At 38.8% G+C, this 19,188-nt stretch overlaps 1 protein-coding gene across 1 annotated transcript in view; it reads left to right on the top strand.

Moving 5' to 3' along the window:
- The window catches only part of LOC150075215 (organic cation/carnitine transporter 2-like), a 30,464-nt gene extending 29,432 nt beyond the window's left edge, over positions 1–1,032 (top strand). Inside the window, exon 10 of the mRNA XM_090389229.1 lies at positions 459–1,032. Coding sequence (XP_090245355.1) covers positions 459–513 — 55 coding nt within the window. The 3' untranslated portion in view covers positions 514–1,032. The remainder of the gene's footprint in view (positions 1–458) is intronic.
- Positions 1,033–19,188: the final 18,156 nt, after the last annotated feature.

The following is a 19,188-nucleotide window of genomic DNA, read 5'->3' on the forward strand; positions in this document are numbered from 1 at the left end:
AGGCCTACATCTCCATCTAATCTCAAGGAACTGCCTGACACACTCATGTCTGCATGGTACTCCATTCCTGCACGTTTTCAGCATCTTGTTCAATCCATACCTAGACGAATTCAGGATGTTTTGAAGGCTAAAGGAGGCTCAACACGCTACTAGGTTGGTGTACCTAATAAAGTGGCAGCACAGTGTATCTTTCCGTTTTAGAAAGATTTTCAATTTCTAGAATAACTGTTTGCTTCGTTGTAACAAAAAATATTATTACACTTTGCAAGGTTGAACTGGAAAAATGAAAAACAATATACGGAACTTGATTTGTCAATTAGCCTGGTTGATGCATATTAAACTTAATGAGTTATAATATAGCCACACTGTTGGGATTTGTAGAGTAGCAATGAAATGGATACCTAATAAATTTAATAATTTATAGCTAATTCAAGATTTTTTTTTTATTATTATTTCAGGAAAGTCATTGAAAAGGAACAAAATATTGATCTTTCATTCGTCACCAAGTTGTAATTCCGCTTCCAGAGACTGCAATATATTGTATTTTTGAATCGCTACCAACCCTAGAGTGGTGCTTTTTTAATGTATAGCTTCATCGTCGCTGTAGATGAACAACAGGGATAAAATTATCCATTCTCAACCCAAGGTAATGTTTCTGTCGAGACACACCAAGAAATTCTCTTCTTAGTAGCCAACACTACGAGTACAATTCTGTAAATAATCTACGAAATCAGCAAAATCAATGGACATCTGGTTAATTCTTTCAAAAACAATACATCTTCATGAATTAATATAATCTTCCCTAACAGAATTACCTGTAGTTAAACTAGTCCTGATAATGTTCTTTGATTCCAGCAGATGATAGACATCCGTCCTTGATAAACGTTTTATGTACATATTATGGGACAGATATTGCACTAGTTTTAAAAATATATGGAAAAGTTGTGAAGTTGGTTGTAAATAATTTGCTTCTTATCTGATGTTTGATACTACTTAATTTCTTAGAAAGCATCGCAAACTTTTGTTGTCATCATATAAATCTGGACAACAACAACAACAAACCCGCAATGTCAAAGTAATATTTATATTCATAAAAACGTACTGCAGTGTTTAATTTTTATACAGATCTCACTTTTCATTAAAAAATAAAAGCTTAGAAGGCTCCCAAACTTATTATAATGATACTTAATCATTAAGTGCATACACAACCCTGCTTATAATTAACTTTCTTTGCAAATCCATTTGTAATGGTAAAGTAATATTTTGGCATTGATTTCTCAAATTGCGATGCTGTCTGTAAGAGTTACCCTTAGAAGAAATTGGGGAAGATTTTAGGCTGGTACGTTGAAAATTTATTTGCAAAGTACTTTCATTATAAGCAAAAGCGTGTTAATGATTAAGATGAATCCTAATAAGGTCATGCCTATTTACATATGTTCACTTTTATACTTTTATTTGTTCTCTTATTTTAAAATCCATATTACGATATGCAATGACTCTTTGGATATCTTTTATACAAAGCTTATAGTGATTTTAATAATTAGCTAGTCAGTTATATTTGGACTCTTATTTGTTTTTATAATTGTTACCAGTCGTTGTATTGTACATTGGTGCGTATTTGCCTAGTGGTATGAATATTTGTCCAAAGATTATTTCTTTTTCTTATTTCTGATAACCCTGCTTTTCTATTTGAACAAAATTTCCCTTCCACGTCATGGGAAAAGGATTTCGGTTTGAATCCCATCAATATGGATCTGGATGATTTTCCATCCAGAAAAACGAGCTGTCCATCAAATATTCTATCAAAGAAAAGAAACTTTGATTTAGTCCTTGAGAGAATAACGCAGCATTAATTAACACGATTACTCTTTTATATCAGCTCTTACGTGTATATTATCCATCTTTATTCAAGAGCTTCAAATTCGTTTCCTATGACCATGAAAATTCAGGAATTTTTAATCAAAGATAAATGCAAAAGTGCAGGGAAAAAAAATAAAATAAAATACAAAACCACTTCAGATAGAAATGTTATATTTCCCTCGCTGTGATATTGCAAAACATTGCTGGTTAGAGCTGTTTCTAGTTGAAGAATTGCCAGGATTTCTTTGAATAAATTTTTGGATATGCTGAATGTCGAATGTTATGAAGATTGTACAGTGTATATATAAATTTCATGTTCTCAAGTAACTACTTTTCCTGAGTGTGTCTATATGTAGTTCGTTAATGATAAATATTTGTATCTAATATACATATCACACTGTATTATATTATTAATCTATTCTGCTGTTGACTTTTACTGTTACTATATAATTCATATTCTATTCAATAAAAAAACCAACCTTAAATGCTGTTTGTATTTTTTATTTAAAAATCTCTTACTCACAGATTAGGGGATGTAAGATTGCTCCCCTTCCACGTCATGTGGAAAGGATTTCGGTTTGAATCCCATCAATATGGATCTGGATGATTTTTCATCCAGAAAAACGAGCTAGCCATCAATAGAAATTCGAAATGTTTATAGACACACTACACCGAAACCTCAGTCTTAATTGCTTGGTAAAAATTAAAAAATAGAGGAACTAATTGTGATATCATTGTCGGGGGGGGGGGGGGTTAGGATGCAAGGGTGTTAAAATTAGTTATTAAATTGGCAAGTATTAATTGAGTTTATAATTTTGAACGTTTCCAGAAGGTAAGATTTGGAACTTAATCTCAGCACATATTGGCCATTTCAAAGTATACTAGATTCTTGATTCGGTTACTAAATATTTCTATTTTGGTTAAATTTGAAATTTTGGATAAAATAAACGGAAAGGGTGAACCTAATTCTCATTCACAAAAACATGCTGTTGTGATTATAAGAAACTTGGACACATTTCGCTGTTTCTTGATGTCGTTTGTGCCTTCTAGTTCAAAGTGTTATTTAACGAAGATCTAGACAAAGACCTTAAAAAAGATTTAGACTTTCACATCTTCTTTAGAACTACCCTACCTTTAATTTATACACTTACTGCACCCAAGTCAGCAATTTTTTAAAACTGATCCGAAACAAGTAATTTTAAAGTTCTTTGTATACACCCTTCAGAGTACAACTCCCCTTATTTAGGGGATCATTTATTTAAACTCTGTTATTGGTCTCTGACTCGAGGCTTCTTTCTGGGAGTACGAAAGACTGCGCTTTAGAAATAGCTTCTGTTCCCCATATATGCCCTAATTGTACTCGGAGGTAACATCAAAAATTAATACCGTATGCAGCTTTTATTTTCTAGAAAGTTTACTACAGAAAGAATGATTAAATACATTAATTGTTCAGAAAGAACGGATTATCAAAAAGAAAAAAAATTACAAAATATTTACTGTTTTCTTCTAAACCAGTTAGTTCAGTTAGTTTTAAACTTGAAATACACCAATTTTCAAAAATTAAAAGGACCATTTTTGGCGATTATTTTTCGAATTTATTCGAAATGTATGATTAGCAATTAATAAACCCTTTTCAACCACAGAAAACGTCTAAATTAGTTCCACCGACTCTGATAATCTGCTGATGGGGCCACAAAAATTCATGTTAGAAGGTATCTCGAATTCAAAAGAGGACAGTAGAAAGGATGAATGTTATTGAGTCATAAGCGAAATACTGGAAACAGGATTAAAAACCTAGCCTTTTCGTGAAATTTATGAGCTTTTTTCACAACACTTCCAAAATTAATCGGTCTCAGGCGAGGATTGCTCGGTTTTCTCCCGGAAGCCGATTTTTTGTCCAGCAAACAAGAGACCACTGAACACACTCACTTTGTAGACATAATATAATATCGCACTGTAGTTTAAGTCGCTGATGCGCCTAAAACCCGATAGCAACAGCAATTTTCTGCCCGGTTTCAGGAAAACGATAATTATATCTATCCACTGTATTACCGATGAGGGCGGGTTGCCCAGAGGTAAACTTTGTGTGGTCTTCCGTTACTCAAAAGATTTTATATGTGTCCCATGATTATTGCTTCCTCATTTTACTGATTATATACTGAACCTTATATGCCTTATTTAGTGTCTTCCCGAAGCTTCTAGTTGCCAAGCTTTGCAGATCGCACCTTCTAAGTCGCCCTTCGTAGGGTGCTTACATGTAGAACGCAGGTAGTCGCTTACTAGAAACCAGCAGCGACATAAAGCAGAAGCTTCTCACTGGCTATGAACACATAGAAAGCAGTTGATCAGTGCAACTACGTGTAAGTACCCAAACAGACGTCGATTAATACCTCACACCAGCCTGGTCCGACTTCTTAGACTCCTCTCTATGAAGTTTTTTTTTTTGTAATTTTAGGTGCAGCCTCCGGACCCAAGTACAATATTCCAAATGCGGTTGCACCTTCGTTTATTGTAGAGGTCAGCTGTGAATCCCCCCCCCCCTCTCTCTCTCTCTCTCTGTCCTATTCTTTTAGCCAATCCGTGATCCAATATATATATATATATATATATTGGATCACGGATTGGATCATATCAGTAATCCCAATTTGCTCCAGTCTGGCTTTGGTAGTTGAAACGAAAAACTAAAGTTATCTCCAATAATGAGGATATTAATTGAAATAACTGGCCATCAACAGAAAATCTTTAATTTTAAAAGAGCCGAGATCACCACATCAAAAGTTGCAGAAATATCTAAAACAAATCCATGAAACATCTGTTTTTGATCCCAAGCCGAAAAAATTAAAGAAATTAGATGAGCAAACAAATATTAGTAGATCTTGCCAGAATACCACAATGCAGGAAAAGTACAGTAAGCAAAATTTTATCCATAATTTTTAAAAGGGAGAGAGAGATATAGGACGGAAATCAGCAGTAGACTCAGACTCTGCACTGGAACTATTCTGTACTACAACTGCTGGGGTGGTTGTTGTCATTTCGGTTTTAGGCACATTAGCGACTTAGGTGATATTACGCCAATTACTCAGGAGGATCGCTTGGTTAAGGGATACTTCGTATAATAAAAAAAAACAACAAAAAATGTAATACGTAACTGCTGGAAATTTTGACCCCAAAACTAGGGATCAAGTCAAGACCAATGGCAGATCGATCTTGAAACGAGTTTATTTTGGGCTTAAACTTGATCTTAGTGATAGGTAGCACATAAGGAATGATACTGGTCACCATTTAACAATAGCTCAAATGAACTAGACAACCGTGCTGGAGCAGTTTTAGTCACCGTTCCTATCGGATACTCCAACATGGAAGACTCAATAAAAATTCTTTTACCATTCGCTGACTTCAAATACACGAAATCAGATAGCTCTTCTGCTTAAATAATATGAAATCCTCGTCTTGCCGCCGAAAAACATTCGTAGTCATCACTTGAACAAGATTTGCAATACCGTTTGTAAGCTAATTGCTCGCACTAAAACATTTAAGATAAGGAATGATTCTACGATGAATCTGCTGTAAGGAGAAATCGGACACAAACGACACATAGCCCTACAAATAAAGCAACGAAAACTAAACATCTTAAGAGATAACATGAAACAAATTTAATGGGGATGGAGGCTAATAACTAAAAAAATGTGCTAATCTAGAGTTACTATACTTCAACAAAAAACAAGGCTCTCATCGTGACGCATACGTTTGGGTACAACATAGAATCATGAATAATAACACTGAAAATCTCTAAAGTGAATCAAACTGAACCAAAGGGCTGAAAAATAGTTGTAATTAGAAGGGAAAAGCATTTATAGGAAGGGTCGTGTTTTTAATCGTCTTTCATTTTTGTTTAGTGAAAAAAGTTTAAGTTAATTGCGCCACTAATTCTGGAAGGATTCAAGAAGTATCGGTTTTTTTGATAGGCTTTGGCAAGCCGGGAGGTGGGGAGGACAGTGGTTGAGGACGTTCCACTGATCAGGTAATTGTTTTTGTTTGTTTTCTTGGTGTTTGTGCTTTCTTGACGATTTGATTTGTTTAGTTCCAGTGATTATATGATTTAGTAGTTTGGAATATTAGCAGGAGCCCCTAGAAAGACGTATTTTTTTATTGAGTTATTGGCTTTTCATTTTGTTTCTTTATTGCTTTGTTTCTAATTGCAAACATCTTTGTCAGTTTAGGTGAGTCACGTGACCTCTGTTTGTCGGGAGGCTTTTTACTGTGACTTATCACGTTATTCATTTCGACGGTAGTCACTCTGAGGGGTACAGTATTCCAAACTTTTACCAACCAAAAGATTTAAAACTAAGAACAATGGATGTAATCATCCCGCTCCCACACAACGTGGAAAAAGCCTGGGTTCGAAGTCGGTCAATGAGGCAAGGAATTTTATGGTCTTTTTTTTTTTTCTTTCTTTTTTTTTTTCTTTTTTTTCACAACATGGCTGAGTTAATTCGTCTCAGGCGAGGGTTGCATGTTTTTTCTTTCGTCCAGCAAATCGACCACAGAATACATGTAATGTACTAACGCCTCATAACTTTAGTGCTTTTGGCATTTAACAGACAGACAGTCTGTTAACACGCACTACATGAGCACAATAATCTTCGAACGGGGAGGGTAGTTCAAAATAATGAATGACCGAAAATTAATGTTTAAAATTATCAACCGCCGCAGAGGAAATGTTACGTCTGAAATTATAATCCCCACGACACCAGAAAATATCAGAACTTGAAATCGGTGGGAAATAATTGTCGAAACATAATGCTTGGGGGGGGGGGTATGTATATATATGACTACAAAAAGCACTCGAAAATCCCTAATAAGACACCACACAGCGACAGTTTGGAAATAATCAGTTTCAAAGAAAATTGGGCAACACCTTAAATAGTAATAGTAACCGTGGCTTGTGATGCAAGAAAGCAAGCGTATGAGCTTATGTAGCATCAGCCAAAAAAAAAAAAAAAATCACACAACCATTAGCTCTAAATGTTTGTCCAGTTCCTCCTTAAATTTATTCAAGCTATCAAACCTCCACAACGACAGATGGAAGTTTGTTTCAGCAATTAACGAAATTTGCCTACATCTGTCTTTCCTCAATTTAAATTTATGCCCCCTTAGGTCACTGTTGAAAAAAAGCCGTGAATTAGGGTTGAATTTGAAAGTGTCTGCAATTCTGCCCAGACACGATAGAAGGGAGTATATGATGAAAGCCTTGTCGATCAATTCGGCCCTGGAAAGATTGTGCAAGGCTCAAAGGGTAGAATTTTTTTCAGCCTGGACTGTACTTGTTAACAGGAGAGATTGCTTCTACAGGGATGGGATACACTTAAATAGAAAGGGTGCAAGAATTTTTGCTGATGCTGTCGAGGCACTGTTAGGTGGGTCGGAAAACTGCTAGTTGGGGGGGATACAAGGACTAATACATTAACAGTAGCCACTGGCAGAGGTGGAAGTGATCCTTGCACTGCTTCTATTGAAATGAGCAGAAGCCTGAAAAACAAGATGCAGGATATTTCAGAGACTGCTGGGAGTCATTGCGGTACAAGTAAACACATGGGTTGTGTTAGGGTAGCTAGGAATAGAAACAGGTGCATGTATACTTGCGTGTACACCAATGCTAGGAGTTTGGTAAATAAATTTGATGAATTTGAGGTATTGCTCAAAACATGAAAGGCAGATATTGTTGGGATATCAGAGACGTGGTGTCACACAGATATAAGGAATGAGGAACTGGAATTTGAGGAATACAATGTGTATAGAAAGGATAGACAGGGGAGGAGGGGTTATGCTATTAGTTAAGAAACACATAAAGTCCAAGGAAGTGAAGCCAGTCGACATCGATGGACAGGGCAGTGTCGAGTCAGTTTGGTGTGACATAAGCATTGGGAGATCAAAATTGAGAGTAGGAGTGTGTTAGAGGCCTAATGACTCTGATGAGTATAATAAGAAACTGTAAAGGGAAATAGAGTGGGCCAGTACATCAGAGAGTCTTATAATGGGGGATTTTAATTTCCCAGTTATTGACTGGAATTTGTGGGTTGGTCACTCACACACTAGCAAGGCTTTTGTGGATTTATTGGATGATTGTTTTCTACATCAGCATGTTCGTGAGGCAACAAGAGGAAGCAATACTCTTGATCTGATTATCAGTAGTGATTCTTCATGCATTAAGAATCTGCAGATAAATGAACCACTAGGTGGCAGTGATCACAGTGTGTTGAAGTGGGAGTTACTCAAAGAGGTAACTACCATCAGAGGTAAAGGGAAGGGTTTTTGTTTTCGTAAAGGCCACTATGATGGCCTGAGACAGTATTTAAATTCTATACAGTGGGACCAACTGATGATGTTACCAACAGCAAACTCAAAATGGGAAGCATTCAAGGAACTAATCTTGGAGGCTACCAGGCTTTACGTACCAACTAAGAAATATTGTTCAAGGTTTAGGCCTAAATGGTTGTCAGATGAACTAATGAGACATGTGGCAGAGAAGAAAAATGCATGGGATACATGCAAATTAATGGGTGACATGGAAGCCTATGATAGATATAAGTTGGTCTGTAACCAAGTCACAAAGGAGATTAGGCAGGCAAAGGCAGACTACGAAAAATCCTTGGCAAAGGATGCAAAGAAAAACAGAAAAGAGTTCTTTACCTATTTAAACTCAAGAAGGAAAGGGATGAATCAGATTGGTCCACTGGATATTGATGGCTCAACAGTTGAGGATCCTGCTCAGGTGGCTAACAATCTAAAGGAGTATTTTGCATCTACATTCACGCATGAGGAGTTATTCAGGAAGGAAAATGATGTAGGTAAAGTAAACATTGGCAGTGAGCTGGATGATTTTGTAATAACTGAGAGGAAAGTGGAGGAGAGATTGTTGAGGATAAACATAAAAAAGGCACCTGGGGTGGATGGGATCTATCCAGTTATATTAAAGGAGGCAGCAAAGGAAGTAAGCAAACCCCTAGCCATAATTATGAGAGCTTCTTTGGACTCAGGGGAGGTACCCATAGACTGGAGATGTGCAAATGTAACCCCAATTCACAAAGGAGGATCAAGGGCTGACACAAGTAATTATAGACTTGTTAGTTTAACTTCTGTTCCAGGTAAATTAATGGAGGCACTGGTTAAAGAAGCACTGCAGGATCATCTAGACAAGAATTCAGTTATAGCTCAGACGCAGCATGGTTTTGTTAAGGGCAGGTCTTGACTGACCAATTTGATTGGATACTATGATGTAGTCACAAAAGAACTGGATGCAGGGAATAACTTTGATATTATATATTTGGATCTTAGAAAGGCTTTTGATACTGTTGCACATGGAAGACTGCTGCACAAATTGGAGCAGTGTGGCATTGGAGGCAAATTGCTGCTATGGATAAGGGGATGGTTGAGTGGCAGAAGACAGAGAGTGGTAATCAATGGACACTGCTCAACGTGGACTAATGTTATTAGTGGAGTTCCTCAGGGTTCAGTATTGGGTCCGTTGTTGTTTTCGGTGTTTATGAATGATATTGATGATGGGATATCAAGTTTAATGTCCAAGTTTGCAGATGATACACAGGTTGGCAGGGTTGTTAAGGACACCACTGACGCTATGCTGCTGCAACAGGATCTGGAAAGGTTGAGCAGATGGGCTGAGAGGTGGCAAATGAAGTTTAACATTGACAAATGTAAAGTACTACATATGGGAAACAGTAACCCCAGAGCAACGTATCAACTCTGCGGTACTACACTGACAGTGGTGGAGAATGAAAAGGACCTGGGGGTAATTGTGCAGGCAGATATGAAGTTCTCTGAGCAGTGCAGACGAGCTGCAAGAGTTGTTCATGGTGTCTTGTCAATGATATACAGGAATTTTTCTAGCAGGGATAAGGAGGTGATTATTCCCTTGTATAAGGCAATGGTTAGGCCACATCTTGAGTACTGTATACAGGTCTGGAGGCCTCATTTCAAGAAGGATGTAGAGCTGCTGGAACGGGTACAGAGAAGGGCAACAAGATTAGTGAATGGAACAAAGGGTTGCTCTTACGAAGAAAGGCTTAAGTTTTGCAAATTACAGAGTCTGGAGACTAGGCACCAGCGAGGTGATCTGGTAGAGGTGTATAAGGCTTTGAATGGTCTGAGCATGCTCAATGCCAATGGGATTCTTCATCTTGCTCAGAATAATCAGCTCAGAGGGCATAAATTCAAATTGAGGAAGGACGGATGTCGGATAGATGTGCGGAAATTTGCCTTTGGCCAGCGGGTGGTTGGTTGGTGGAACCGACTTCCATCACTTGTTGTTGAAGTTGATAGCCTAAACAAATTTAAGGCTCAACTGGACAGGTATTTCGAGCTTACGGAGGGGTGAAATGGGAGTGGTGTTTTTTTTTTTTTTTGGCTGATGCTGAATAAGCTTGCTTTCTTGCATCATATGCCTCTACTAATGCTAATGCTAATCTGAAGAAGTGGAAGAATCCCATCAGAATTCAGCGTGCTCAATGCAATCAAGGCCTTGTACACCTCAATCAGATCACCTCGCAGGTGCCTAGTCTCCAGCCGCTGCAATTCGCAGAACTTAAACCTCTCTTGGTAAGAGGATCCCTTCATTCCCCTCACCAATTTTGTTGCCGTTCTCTGTACACGCTCAAGCAAATCTACATCCTTCCTAAAATAAGGCCTCCAGACCTATACGCAGTACTAAAGGCGTGGCCTGACCATTGCCTTATACAGAGGGACAATCACCTCCTTTTCCCTGCTAGCAAAATTCCTGTATATCATTGACAAAACCCCATGACTTGCTCTGGCAGCCTGTGTGCATTGCTCAAAAAACTTCACATCTGACTGCACAATTACTCCCAGGTCTCTTTCGTTTTCTACCATCCTAAGTGTATTACCACACTGTTGGTACGCTCCTCTGGGATTACTTCTACCCATATGCAGTACTTTGCATTTGTCAAGGTTAAACTTCAGTTGCCACTTCTTTACTGCCATTAACAACCCTGCCAACCTTTGTATCATCTGAAAACTTCGACATTAAGCCTGATATACCTTCATCAGTATCATTGATAAATATACAAAACAACAGAGGACCAAGACCGAACCCTGTGGGACTCCACTAATAACATTAGTCCACGAAGAGCAGCACCCATTGATTACCACCCTCTGTCTTCTCCCACTCAACCATCCTTTTATCCATTGTAACAACTTACCCTTAATACCATTCTGCTCCAATTTGTACAATAGTCTTCCATGCTCAACAGTGTCAAAAGCTTTCCTGAAATCCAAATATATGATATCAAAATTATTTTTTGCATCCAGTTCCTTTGTAACCACATCATAATATCCAATAAAATTTCGTTCTGCACAAAATAGCAACTCCTCCACCCCTCCTACTAACTATTGAACAACTGAATAGAAAAAAAAAAAAAAAATAGCCACAAACCATAAAGGATCGCTTCACTTCCGACAATTAAGTCTCAACTAAGATAACAAATCGTACTTAAAATTGCATAAAATATCAGCGTATTTGCTTTATTAACCAAACTGCGAACATTGTGATAAATACTGAAAGATATTTGATAGGACTGATTGAAACAAAGTAAGGAGTACGAAAAAAAAAACTTTAACTTACCTGCTAAACCCCCTACTACGTTTACTTCTAATTTAATGTAATAAATGAAGTTGCTTAATCCTCAAATAGGTAAGGAAACATCGACATCAGCACAGGCTTGTAATACACCAGCGTTCTTGGTCAATACCAGTAATAACCCAGACCCACAACCTCCAAATGCAATGGGAGCACACTGTAGGCACAGTCGAAATTAATTAGATTCACCAAAACCATTTTCACTGCGTTTTGCATAAAGTAGTGTTCTACACAAAATAAAGACTACTTCACCTTAACTTCAGAATATTCAAGTGTGGCAAACAGAAAAATTCCAGTTATCGGAAACAACTGGGATTGAGAGTTTATCAGATAGCCGATTTTTAAATGTACACTATCTGCATATTAAAGGGAGCAGAAAAAATAAATAATAAGAGAAAATTACAGTAATCCATTATTATTTTGCGTCATACTGTATGTATTGCACATACCTTTTGAAACTTCGAAAATAATTGCCAATGTTCTGCTGCTTGAAAAACCTGTTTTTATTTATTTTTTTTAAGCCGCAAAATTCCCCAACAAAAATACTCCACCGCTTGAGTAGTGAACACGAGACAGTCTAGCTTCATAAGATTCACACTACAATTTCACCCTAACATCGGTGCAAAAAAAAAAAATAATAAATAAATAAAAATAAATAAATAAATAAATACAGCACACACAGGAAATAATAGACCCACGAGATAGTCGAGGTCCGCCACAACACATGCGCAGTTGTGGCCCACCTCCCCGTGGTGTAGGCGGACATTGAGCAGACTTTCCAGGTGATCGCCTGCCTGGTGACAAAGAGGCCAGAAACAACTAAACAAGATAACAAGACACACACACACACGCACTGCACAAACATAACACTACACATATCTCTGATCTTTTACAGAGTTCTGTATCCCTCACAGTGTACCATGGCAGAGATCAACTGACGTTCAGGTGCCGTGCAGGTCTACATGCTTCACGCTTATGGGAGGTCTAGAATATTATGAAACCAGCATGAGTCCATGGACCCAACTGGCTTCGTGTTAACAATGTGTTAGCTGTTGTGGGACGTTAGGAAACGTTTTCGTGGTGCAAAATGATCCCCATGATAGCAGTGAAGCAACATTTGCATGCCACAGGTTATCTGAAAATTGTTCCTAACCAGGCGCACCGCTCCATGGATAGAGTATATTCATCTACAAATGGTGTCTTGCAACAGGATAATGTGCCATGTTACAATGGCATAATTGTGGAGAATATATTCCTGGAACATGTGAGGGAATTCAGCCAATTGCAGTAACCTTGTGTTTCGGGGAAAATAATGGAGTCATTGGTTAAAGAAACATTGCAGGATCATCTAGATAAGACTATAGTAATAGTTAACACAGCATGAGTTTGTTAAAGGGAGATCTTGTCTGACCAATTTGATTGGATACTATGATGTGGTCACAAAGGAACTGGATGCCAAAAATAATTTTGATATCATATACTGTACTTGGATTTCAGGAACGCTTTTGATACCGTTGCACATGGAAGACTGTTGTACAAATTGGAGAGGTATGGCATTAAGGGTAAGTTGCTACAATGGATAAAGGGACGACTGAGTGGGGAAACGACAGAGAGTGGTAATCAATGGACACTGCTCTTTGTGGACAAATGTTATTTTTGGAGTTCCCCAGGGTTCAGTGCTGGGCCTATTGTTGTTTTGTGTATTCATCAATGATATTGATGAAGGTATAACTTGATTAATGACCAAGTTTGCAGATGATACAAAGGCTGACAGGGTCGTTAACGACAGTAAAGACAGTATGCTACTGTATCTAGAAAAGTTGGGCAAATGGGCTGAGAAGTGGAAACTCAAGTTTAACATTGACAAATGCAAAATACTACATGTGGGTAGCAATAACCCAAGATAAACATACCAACTGTGTACTACTACACTCAGGGAAGTGGAAAGTGAAAAAGACCTGGGGTTAATTATGCAGTCAAATATGAGGTTCGCTGAGCAGTGTAGACGGGCTGTCAGGGCAGGTCATGGAGTCTTGTCAATGATATATGGGAATTTTTCTGGCAGGGACAGGGAGGTGATTATCCCATCGTACAAGGCAATGGTCAGGCCACACCTAGTGTACTGTGTACAGGTCTGGAGGCCTCATTTTAGGAAGGATCTAGAGTTGCTAGAACGAGTACAAAGAAGGGCAACAAGATTGGTGAGGGAACAAAGGGGTGCTCTTACCAAGAAAAGCTTAAGTTCTGCAAATTGAAGCGCCTGGAGACTAGGCACCTGTGAGGCGATCTGATTGAGGTTTATAAGACCTTGAATATGTTGAGCAAGCTGAATACTGATGCGATTCTTCCTCTTGCTCAGATTAAGAACGCGAGGGGGCATAGATTCAATTTGAGGAAAGACAGTTGTAGAATAGATGTGAGGAAATTTGGCTTTAGCCAGCGGGTGGTTGATTGGTGGAACAGACTTCCATCTTTCGTTATGGAAATTAACAGCCTAAATAAACTTAAGGCTAAATAAATTTACAGGCATTTGGAACGAATGGAGGGGTGAAATGGGAGGGCTTTTTTTTTTTTTTGGCTGATACTGCATAGTTTTTAGCTTGCTTTCTTGCATCGTATGCCTCTACTAATACCAATGCTAATGCCTCCCCAATCAGCATATCTCACTCCAATTGAGCAACTGTATGATGATTGTTGTTTGTTAGTTTAGGGATTTATTAGGCGCATCGGCAACTATGGCCATAGTGCGCCAACCTGTATGATGAGGCGGAACGAGTTCTTTGAAGTAGAGATTGTAACTGTCCAGTTTGCAATACGTTGAACTTGAATCACCATGCGCCAGAATCCCTGTGGCATGCTTTCGACACCTGGTTGAATCCATCCCAAGTAAAGTGTTCAGTGCGTCCAAGTAGAATCATGATTTTTCTCCATTCCAGCAATAGATTTACTTCTTGCTTATAAACTGTTAACTGTTTTTAGTGGAATTTGTGAGAAAAATAAAAACGAAAATAATTTTAAGTTATCAAATTTATTTTAACTGATAATCCTTTAAATAGAATTCTACTCTTCTTTAAAGTATTTAGAACTATCATCATCACATGTTCTCCAAGGGACAGCCTCGCAACTATCACATGGGTAATAACCGTGAAAGCTGCAATGAGATGGTAAATGCCTGGTACAAGTCTTTCGTGGGCTCGGTACTTTTAACTTTTATCTTAGAGGGGCAAAATTTAGTCTGCCTCATTGACTGTAGTATGGTTCTTCCAGTAACTCAAGCTTTTCTCTAGAAAAATAGGTAAATCTGACAAACATCAGTATATTGTGCTGCAAGACAAATTGATGGAACAAAATGTTTTTCTTTTCATGAATATTTTATTGTAAACAGTGTCGCCAAAGTCGAATATTTCATATAATAGGAATCCTGGCACGCAAATTCTGAGATTTCAATAGAAATCGATTTATCACCTTACAGAGCCGCACATTATGAAAATTATTCGTGCCTATAAAAACACAATTTGTGACCACATCACTTCATTTCCATTTTTCCTTTTTTTTTTTTTTTTTTTTTGTGGCTTGCACAGTGGGACAGCCACATCTCCACTCATATGGAATTAGACGACTTGAAGCCGGGCAATCGCAGGCGGAGGTGGCACATTTGCATAATATGTCGTGCAGTGTCTTCTGGCACTATGGAAGCAGTTTCATGAAATAGGAACCATTACAAGAACAGCTGGCCAAGGTCGCCGAGGGCTGTGTCAACTAAAACAGACCGCTATCTGGCTGTAACAGCAAGACCAACGATGTCTTGTCATCAACTGTCTCCTGAGGTTGCTGCGGCTGTAGATGAAAACATTTCCAACTGAACTGTGTTAAGAAGGTTCAATTCAAGTGAACTCTACACAAGGAAGCCAATGGTTTGTATCCCAGTAAGCCCAGTCTGCGTGGGTTGCATAGTGGTGTCGTCACCGCCCTCCCCACACCGGGTGGAAAAAGGCCCGGGTTCGAATCCCGTCGATGACGCGAGGAACTTTAAATGGCTCTTTTCGCTCCGTGGCAGAGTTAGTCGGTCTCAGGCGTAGATGGCAAGGTTTTTCCCACAGAAACTGGGGTTTTTCGTCCAGCAAAACAGGCAAATCGACCAGAGAACACACGCAATTTACAGACGCAAAACACATGGGTAGATGTAATCAATTACGGGTGACCCTAATAAATAATTTGATTTTTTTTTTTTTGATCCCACCTTGCGGAAAAGGCTTGGGTTCGAATCCTGTCGATAACACGAGGAACTTTCATGGGCTATTTTCACTCCGCGGCTGAGTTAGTCGGTCTCACTCAAATAACTCGGAAAAATCCTTGTTTCACATTTTTGGTCCAGCACATGGGTATATGAAATAACTTGCCGGGTGAACCTACATAATTTTTTTATTATTATTATTTTTTTTTATATCTCATTAACCCCAAACCACCACAGACCTTGTCGAAACTGGTGCTACGAACATGTGACTTGGAGTTCTGAAAAATGAGGTAGAGTTCTGTTCTCTGACGAGTCCCGTTGTAGCCTACAAACAGATTCCATACGTTATTTCATCTGGAGACAACGAGGAGTGCGGTACCACCTCTCCGACATCAAATTAAGGAACACTTACGGTGAAAGTGTGTTCTTGTGTGAGGCGGAATTATAACCAACTGCCGCAACCTTCTTCATGTTTTTGGTAGGGGTACTATAACTGTACAGAAGTACCAAGAACAGATCCTAGAGCCCTATGTGTGCCTTTTTAGGGGTGCAGCTGGCCTAGGTTTTCTTTTCATGCACGACAACGCCAATGCACATAGAGCTCAAGTATGGAGGAACATTTTGAAGCTGAAGGTATCCAATGATTGTCATGGCCAGCACGATCACCAGACTTAAATCCGATCGAACATGTGTGGGATGCCTTTGGGGGTTGCATTGCACGCCGACAGCTAACTCCTCAGTCACTTGGTGAGCTGAGGTCTGAGCTGGTGAAATAATGGGATTTGTTGCCACAAAAATCTTATATTGAGTATGGTTCACTGCTGCTAGGCCTGTTTAGCTGTTGCAGGGAGATCATATGCCATACGATCCCCTCCACATATCATCTTACCATATTTTGGAGCATCTTGTACCGACATCTGTAACGTGACCTTTTTGGTAATTTTTATACAACCTCTGTAAATGTCCCTTATACCTGTTAGAGTTTCTCGCTGTATCCTCGTTTCATTGTATGGGAGATAGTAGCGAAACCTGCTATGCTACCTTTCAGGGTTTCCAACATCTCTATGTACTACCATACCAAAATTAATCCCGCTTCATCGCAAAATGCCCAAGTTACGCAACATTTTCTACGTGTTCTGTTAATTTTGTCGAGTAGCGTAGATGTGGCATACGGAAGCCAATTGGCCTAAGTTGCCTTGGTGTTAGGTCTGAAATAAAACAATCAAACCATCAAGCATGAGTTTCCCTAGAAGAAAAAACCGGTGCATTACTCTTCCAAGCTGAAATGAATCTGCCACGGTTTGGCGAACGCCTGTTAAAGTGATCCTTCTCGTAAATCAGTATTTTCTGGGGTGGGAAGAAAAGCAAACCCATGCCATTTTCAAATTGTATGGGAGATAGTAGCGATACCAGTTAGACATATGTTATAAATCTCAACGGGTAGCAAAGTGGAATACCTCACGATCCTTCCCACACCGGATGGGAAATTCCCGAGTTCGAATCCTGTTAATGACGAGAAGAACATTTATGGGTTTTCTTGACTCCGCGGCTGAGTTAGTCGGCATCAGACGCAGATAGTAAGGTGTTTTTCCCCTTGAAACTCGACTTTTCTGTCCAGCAAAAAAAGGAAAAATCGACCAGAAAAAACACAATTCACGAAGATAATACGCTTGACCAGATGAATTGATATATTTCGGATGGCCCTATTGCGACATTTATTTATATTACTTTTAACATATGTTTAAGCTTATGAGGCAATTAAATAGCCCTCGTGTGTTGCACAGTTTATAGGATCGCCGTCCTCCTCACACCGGATGGAAAAGACGTGAGTTCGAATGACGGCAGGAATTTTTGTGGGTCCTTTTCACAACCTAGCTAAATTAGTTGGTCTCACGAGAGGGTAGCATGGTTTTTTCTCCCGTAAACTAGTGTTTTTCGTCCAGCGAACAGAAAATCGACTTCAGAACACACGCAATATATTCAATAATAATTGAATATGAAGTATTTAAAAAGAACCTCGTGTGTACTCTGTACGTACAAAATATGTTTCTGTTTTTTTTATGTGAGAACATCTTTGACGAAAATCAAAATCGTTTGAATTTTTAAAATCGAACAGCTAGAACCGACAAGTTAATAACGATAACATTTCATGCCAACGCCCGCTACTTACTCTACCGAATCAACTTAGTGACTGGGTTAGTAGTAGTAGTGGCATGTGATGCAAGAAAGCAAATGTATGAGCTTATGCAGCATCAGCCAAAAAAAAAAAAAAAAACACACCATTCCCTCCAAATGCCTGTCCAGTTCCTCCTTAAATTTATTCAACCTATCAACTTCCACAACGACAGATGGAAGTTTGTTCCAGCAATTAACCACCCGCTGGCTAAAGGTGAAATTTCCGCACATCTATTCTACATCTGTCTTTTCTTAATTTGAATTTATGCCCCCTTAGATTCGTAATCTGAACAAGTGGAAGGATCCCATCAGAATTCAGCGTGCTCAACCCATTCAAGGCCTTATATACCTCAATCAGATCACCGCGCAGATGCCTAGTCTCCAGCCACTGCAATTTGCAGAACTTAAGCCTTTCTTGGTAAGAGGATCCCTTCATTCCCCTCACCAATCTTGTTGCCCTTCTCTGTACACGCTCAAGTAAATCTACATCCTTCCTAAAATGAGGCCTTGAGTACGCAGTACTCAAGGCGTGGCCTGACCATTGCCTTATACAGAGGGATAATCACCTCCTTTTCCCTGCTAGCAAAATTCCTATATATCATTGACAAAACCCGATGACCTGCCCTGGCAGCCTGTCTGCATTGCTCAGAAAACTTCATATCTGTCTGCACAATTACTCCCAGGTCTTTTTCATTTTCTACCACCTTAAGTGTAGTACCACACAGTTGGTACATTTCTCTGGGGTTACTTCTACCCATATGTAGTACTTTGCATTTGTCAAGGTTAAACTTAGGTCATTAGATAGTTTAGTAAATGACATAATTTGCGTTATTTCCGTTTCGCATTTTCGTTACCAATCGATTTTACTTCAGACCGAAAAATTTAGTAGGTGCCGGCAAAGATGTTTTAACATTAAAAGTATACAAGCTCAATCAATATCTGGTATCCTGTGTGTGGGTGTGTGCTATCTTCTGCAAATAATGGGAACCCCCACTGCATGCTATAGTACAATATTACGAAATAATAACCGCAGCTATAGTTCCCTGTTTATTAAACACCCATTGAGAATTAGTGTACAGCACAGGTGTAACATATAAGCACAGTAATTCAGATATTTTCTCTCCTAAAGGTCTTGATCTAGACTGTCTCTAAGGAAATAACAGTACGATATTTGTCATTTAAGACGTGCTGTAATGAATCGGGATACAATTTCACGCCAGGTGGTGCAACACACGACGATTGGAAGAAA

The sequence above is a fragment of the Mastigoproctus giganteus genome, chromosome 14, assembly GCF_048544385.1.
Source record: "Mastigoproctus giganteus isolate SK-2022 chromosome 14, ASM4854438v1, whole genome shotgun sequence".
Taxonomy (NCBI): Eukaryota; Metazoa; Arthropoda; class Arachnida; order Uropygi; family Thelyphonidae; genus Mastigoproctus; species Mastigoproctus giganteus.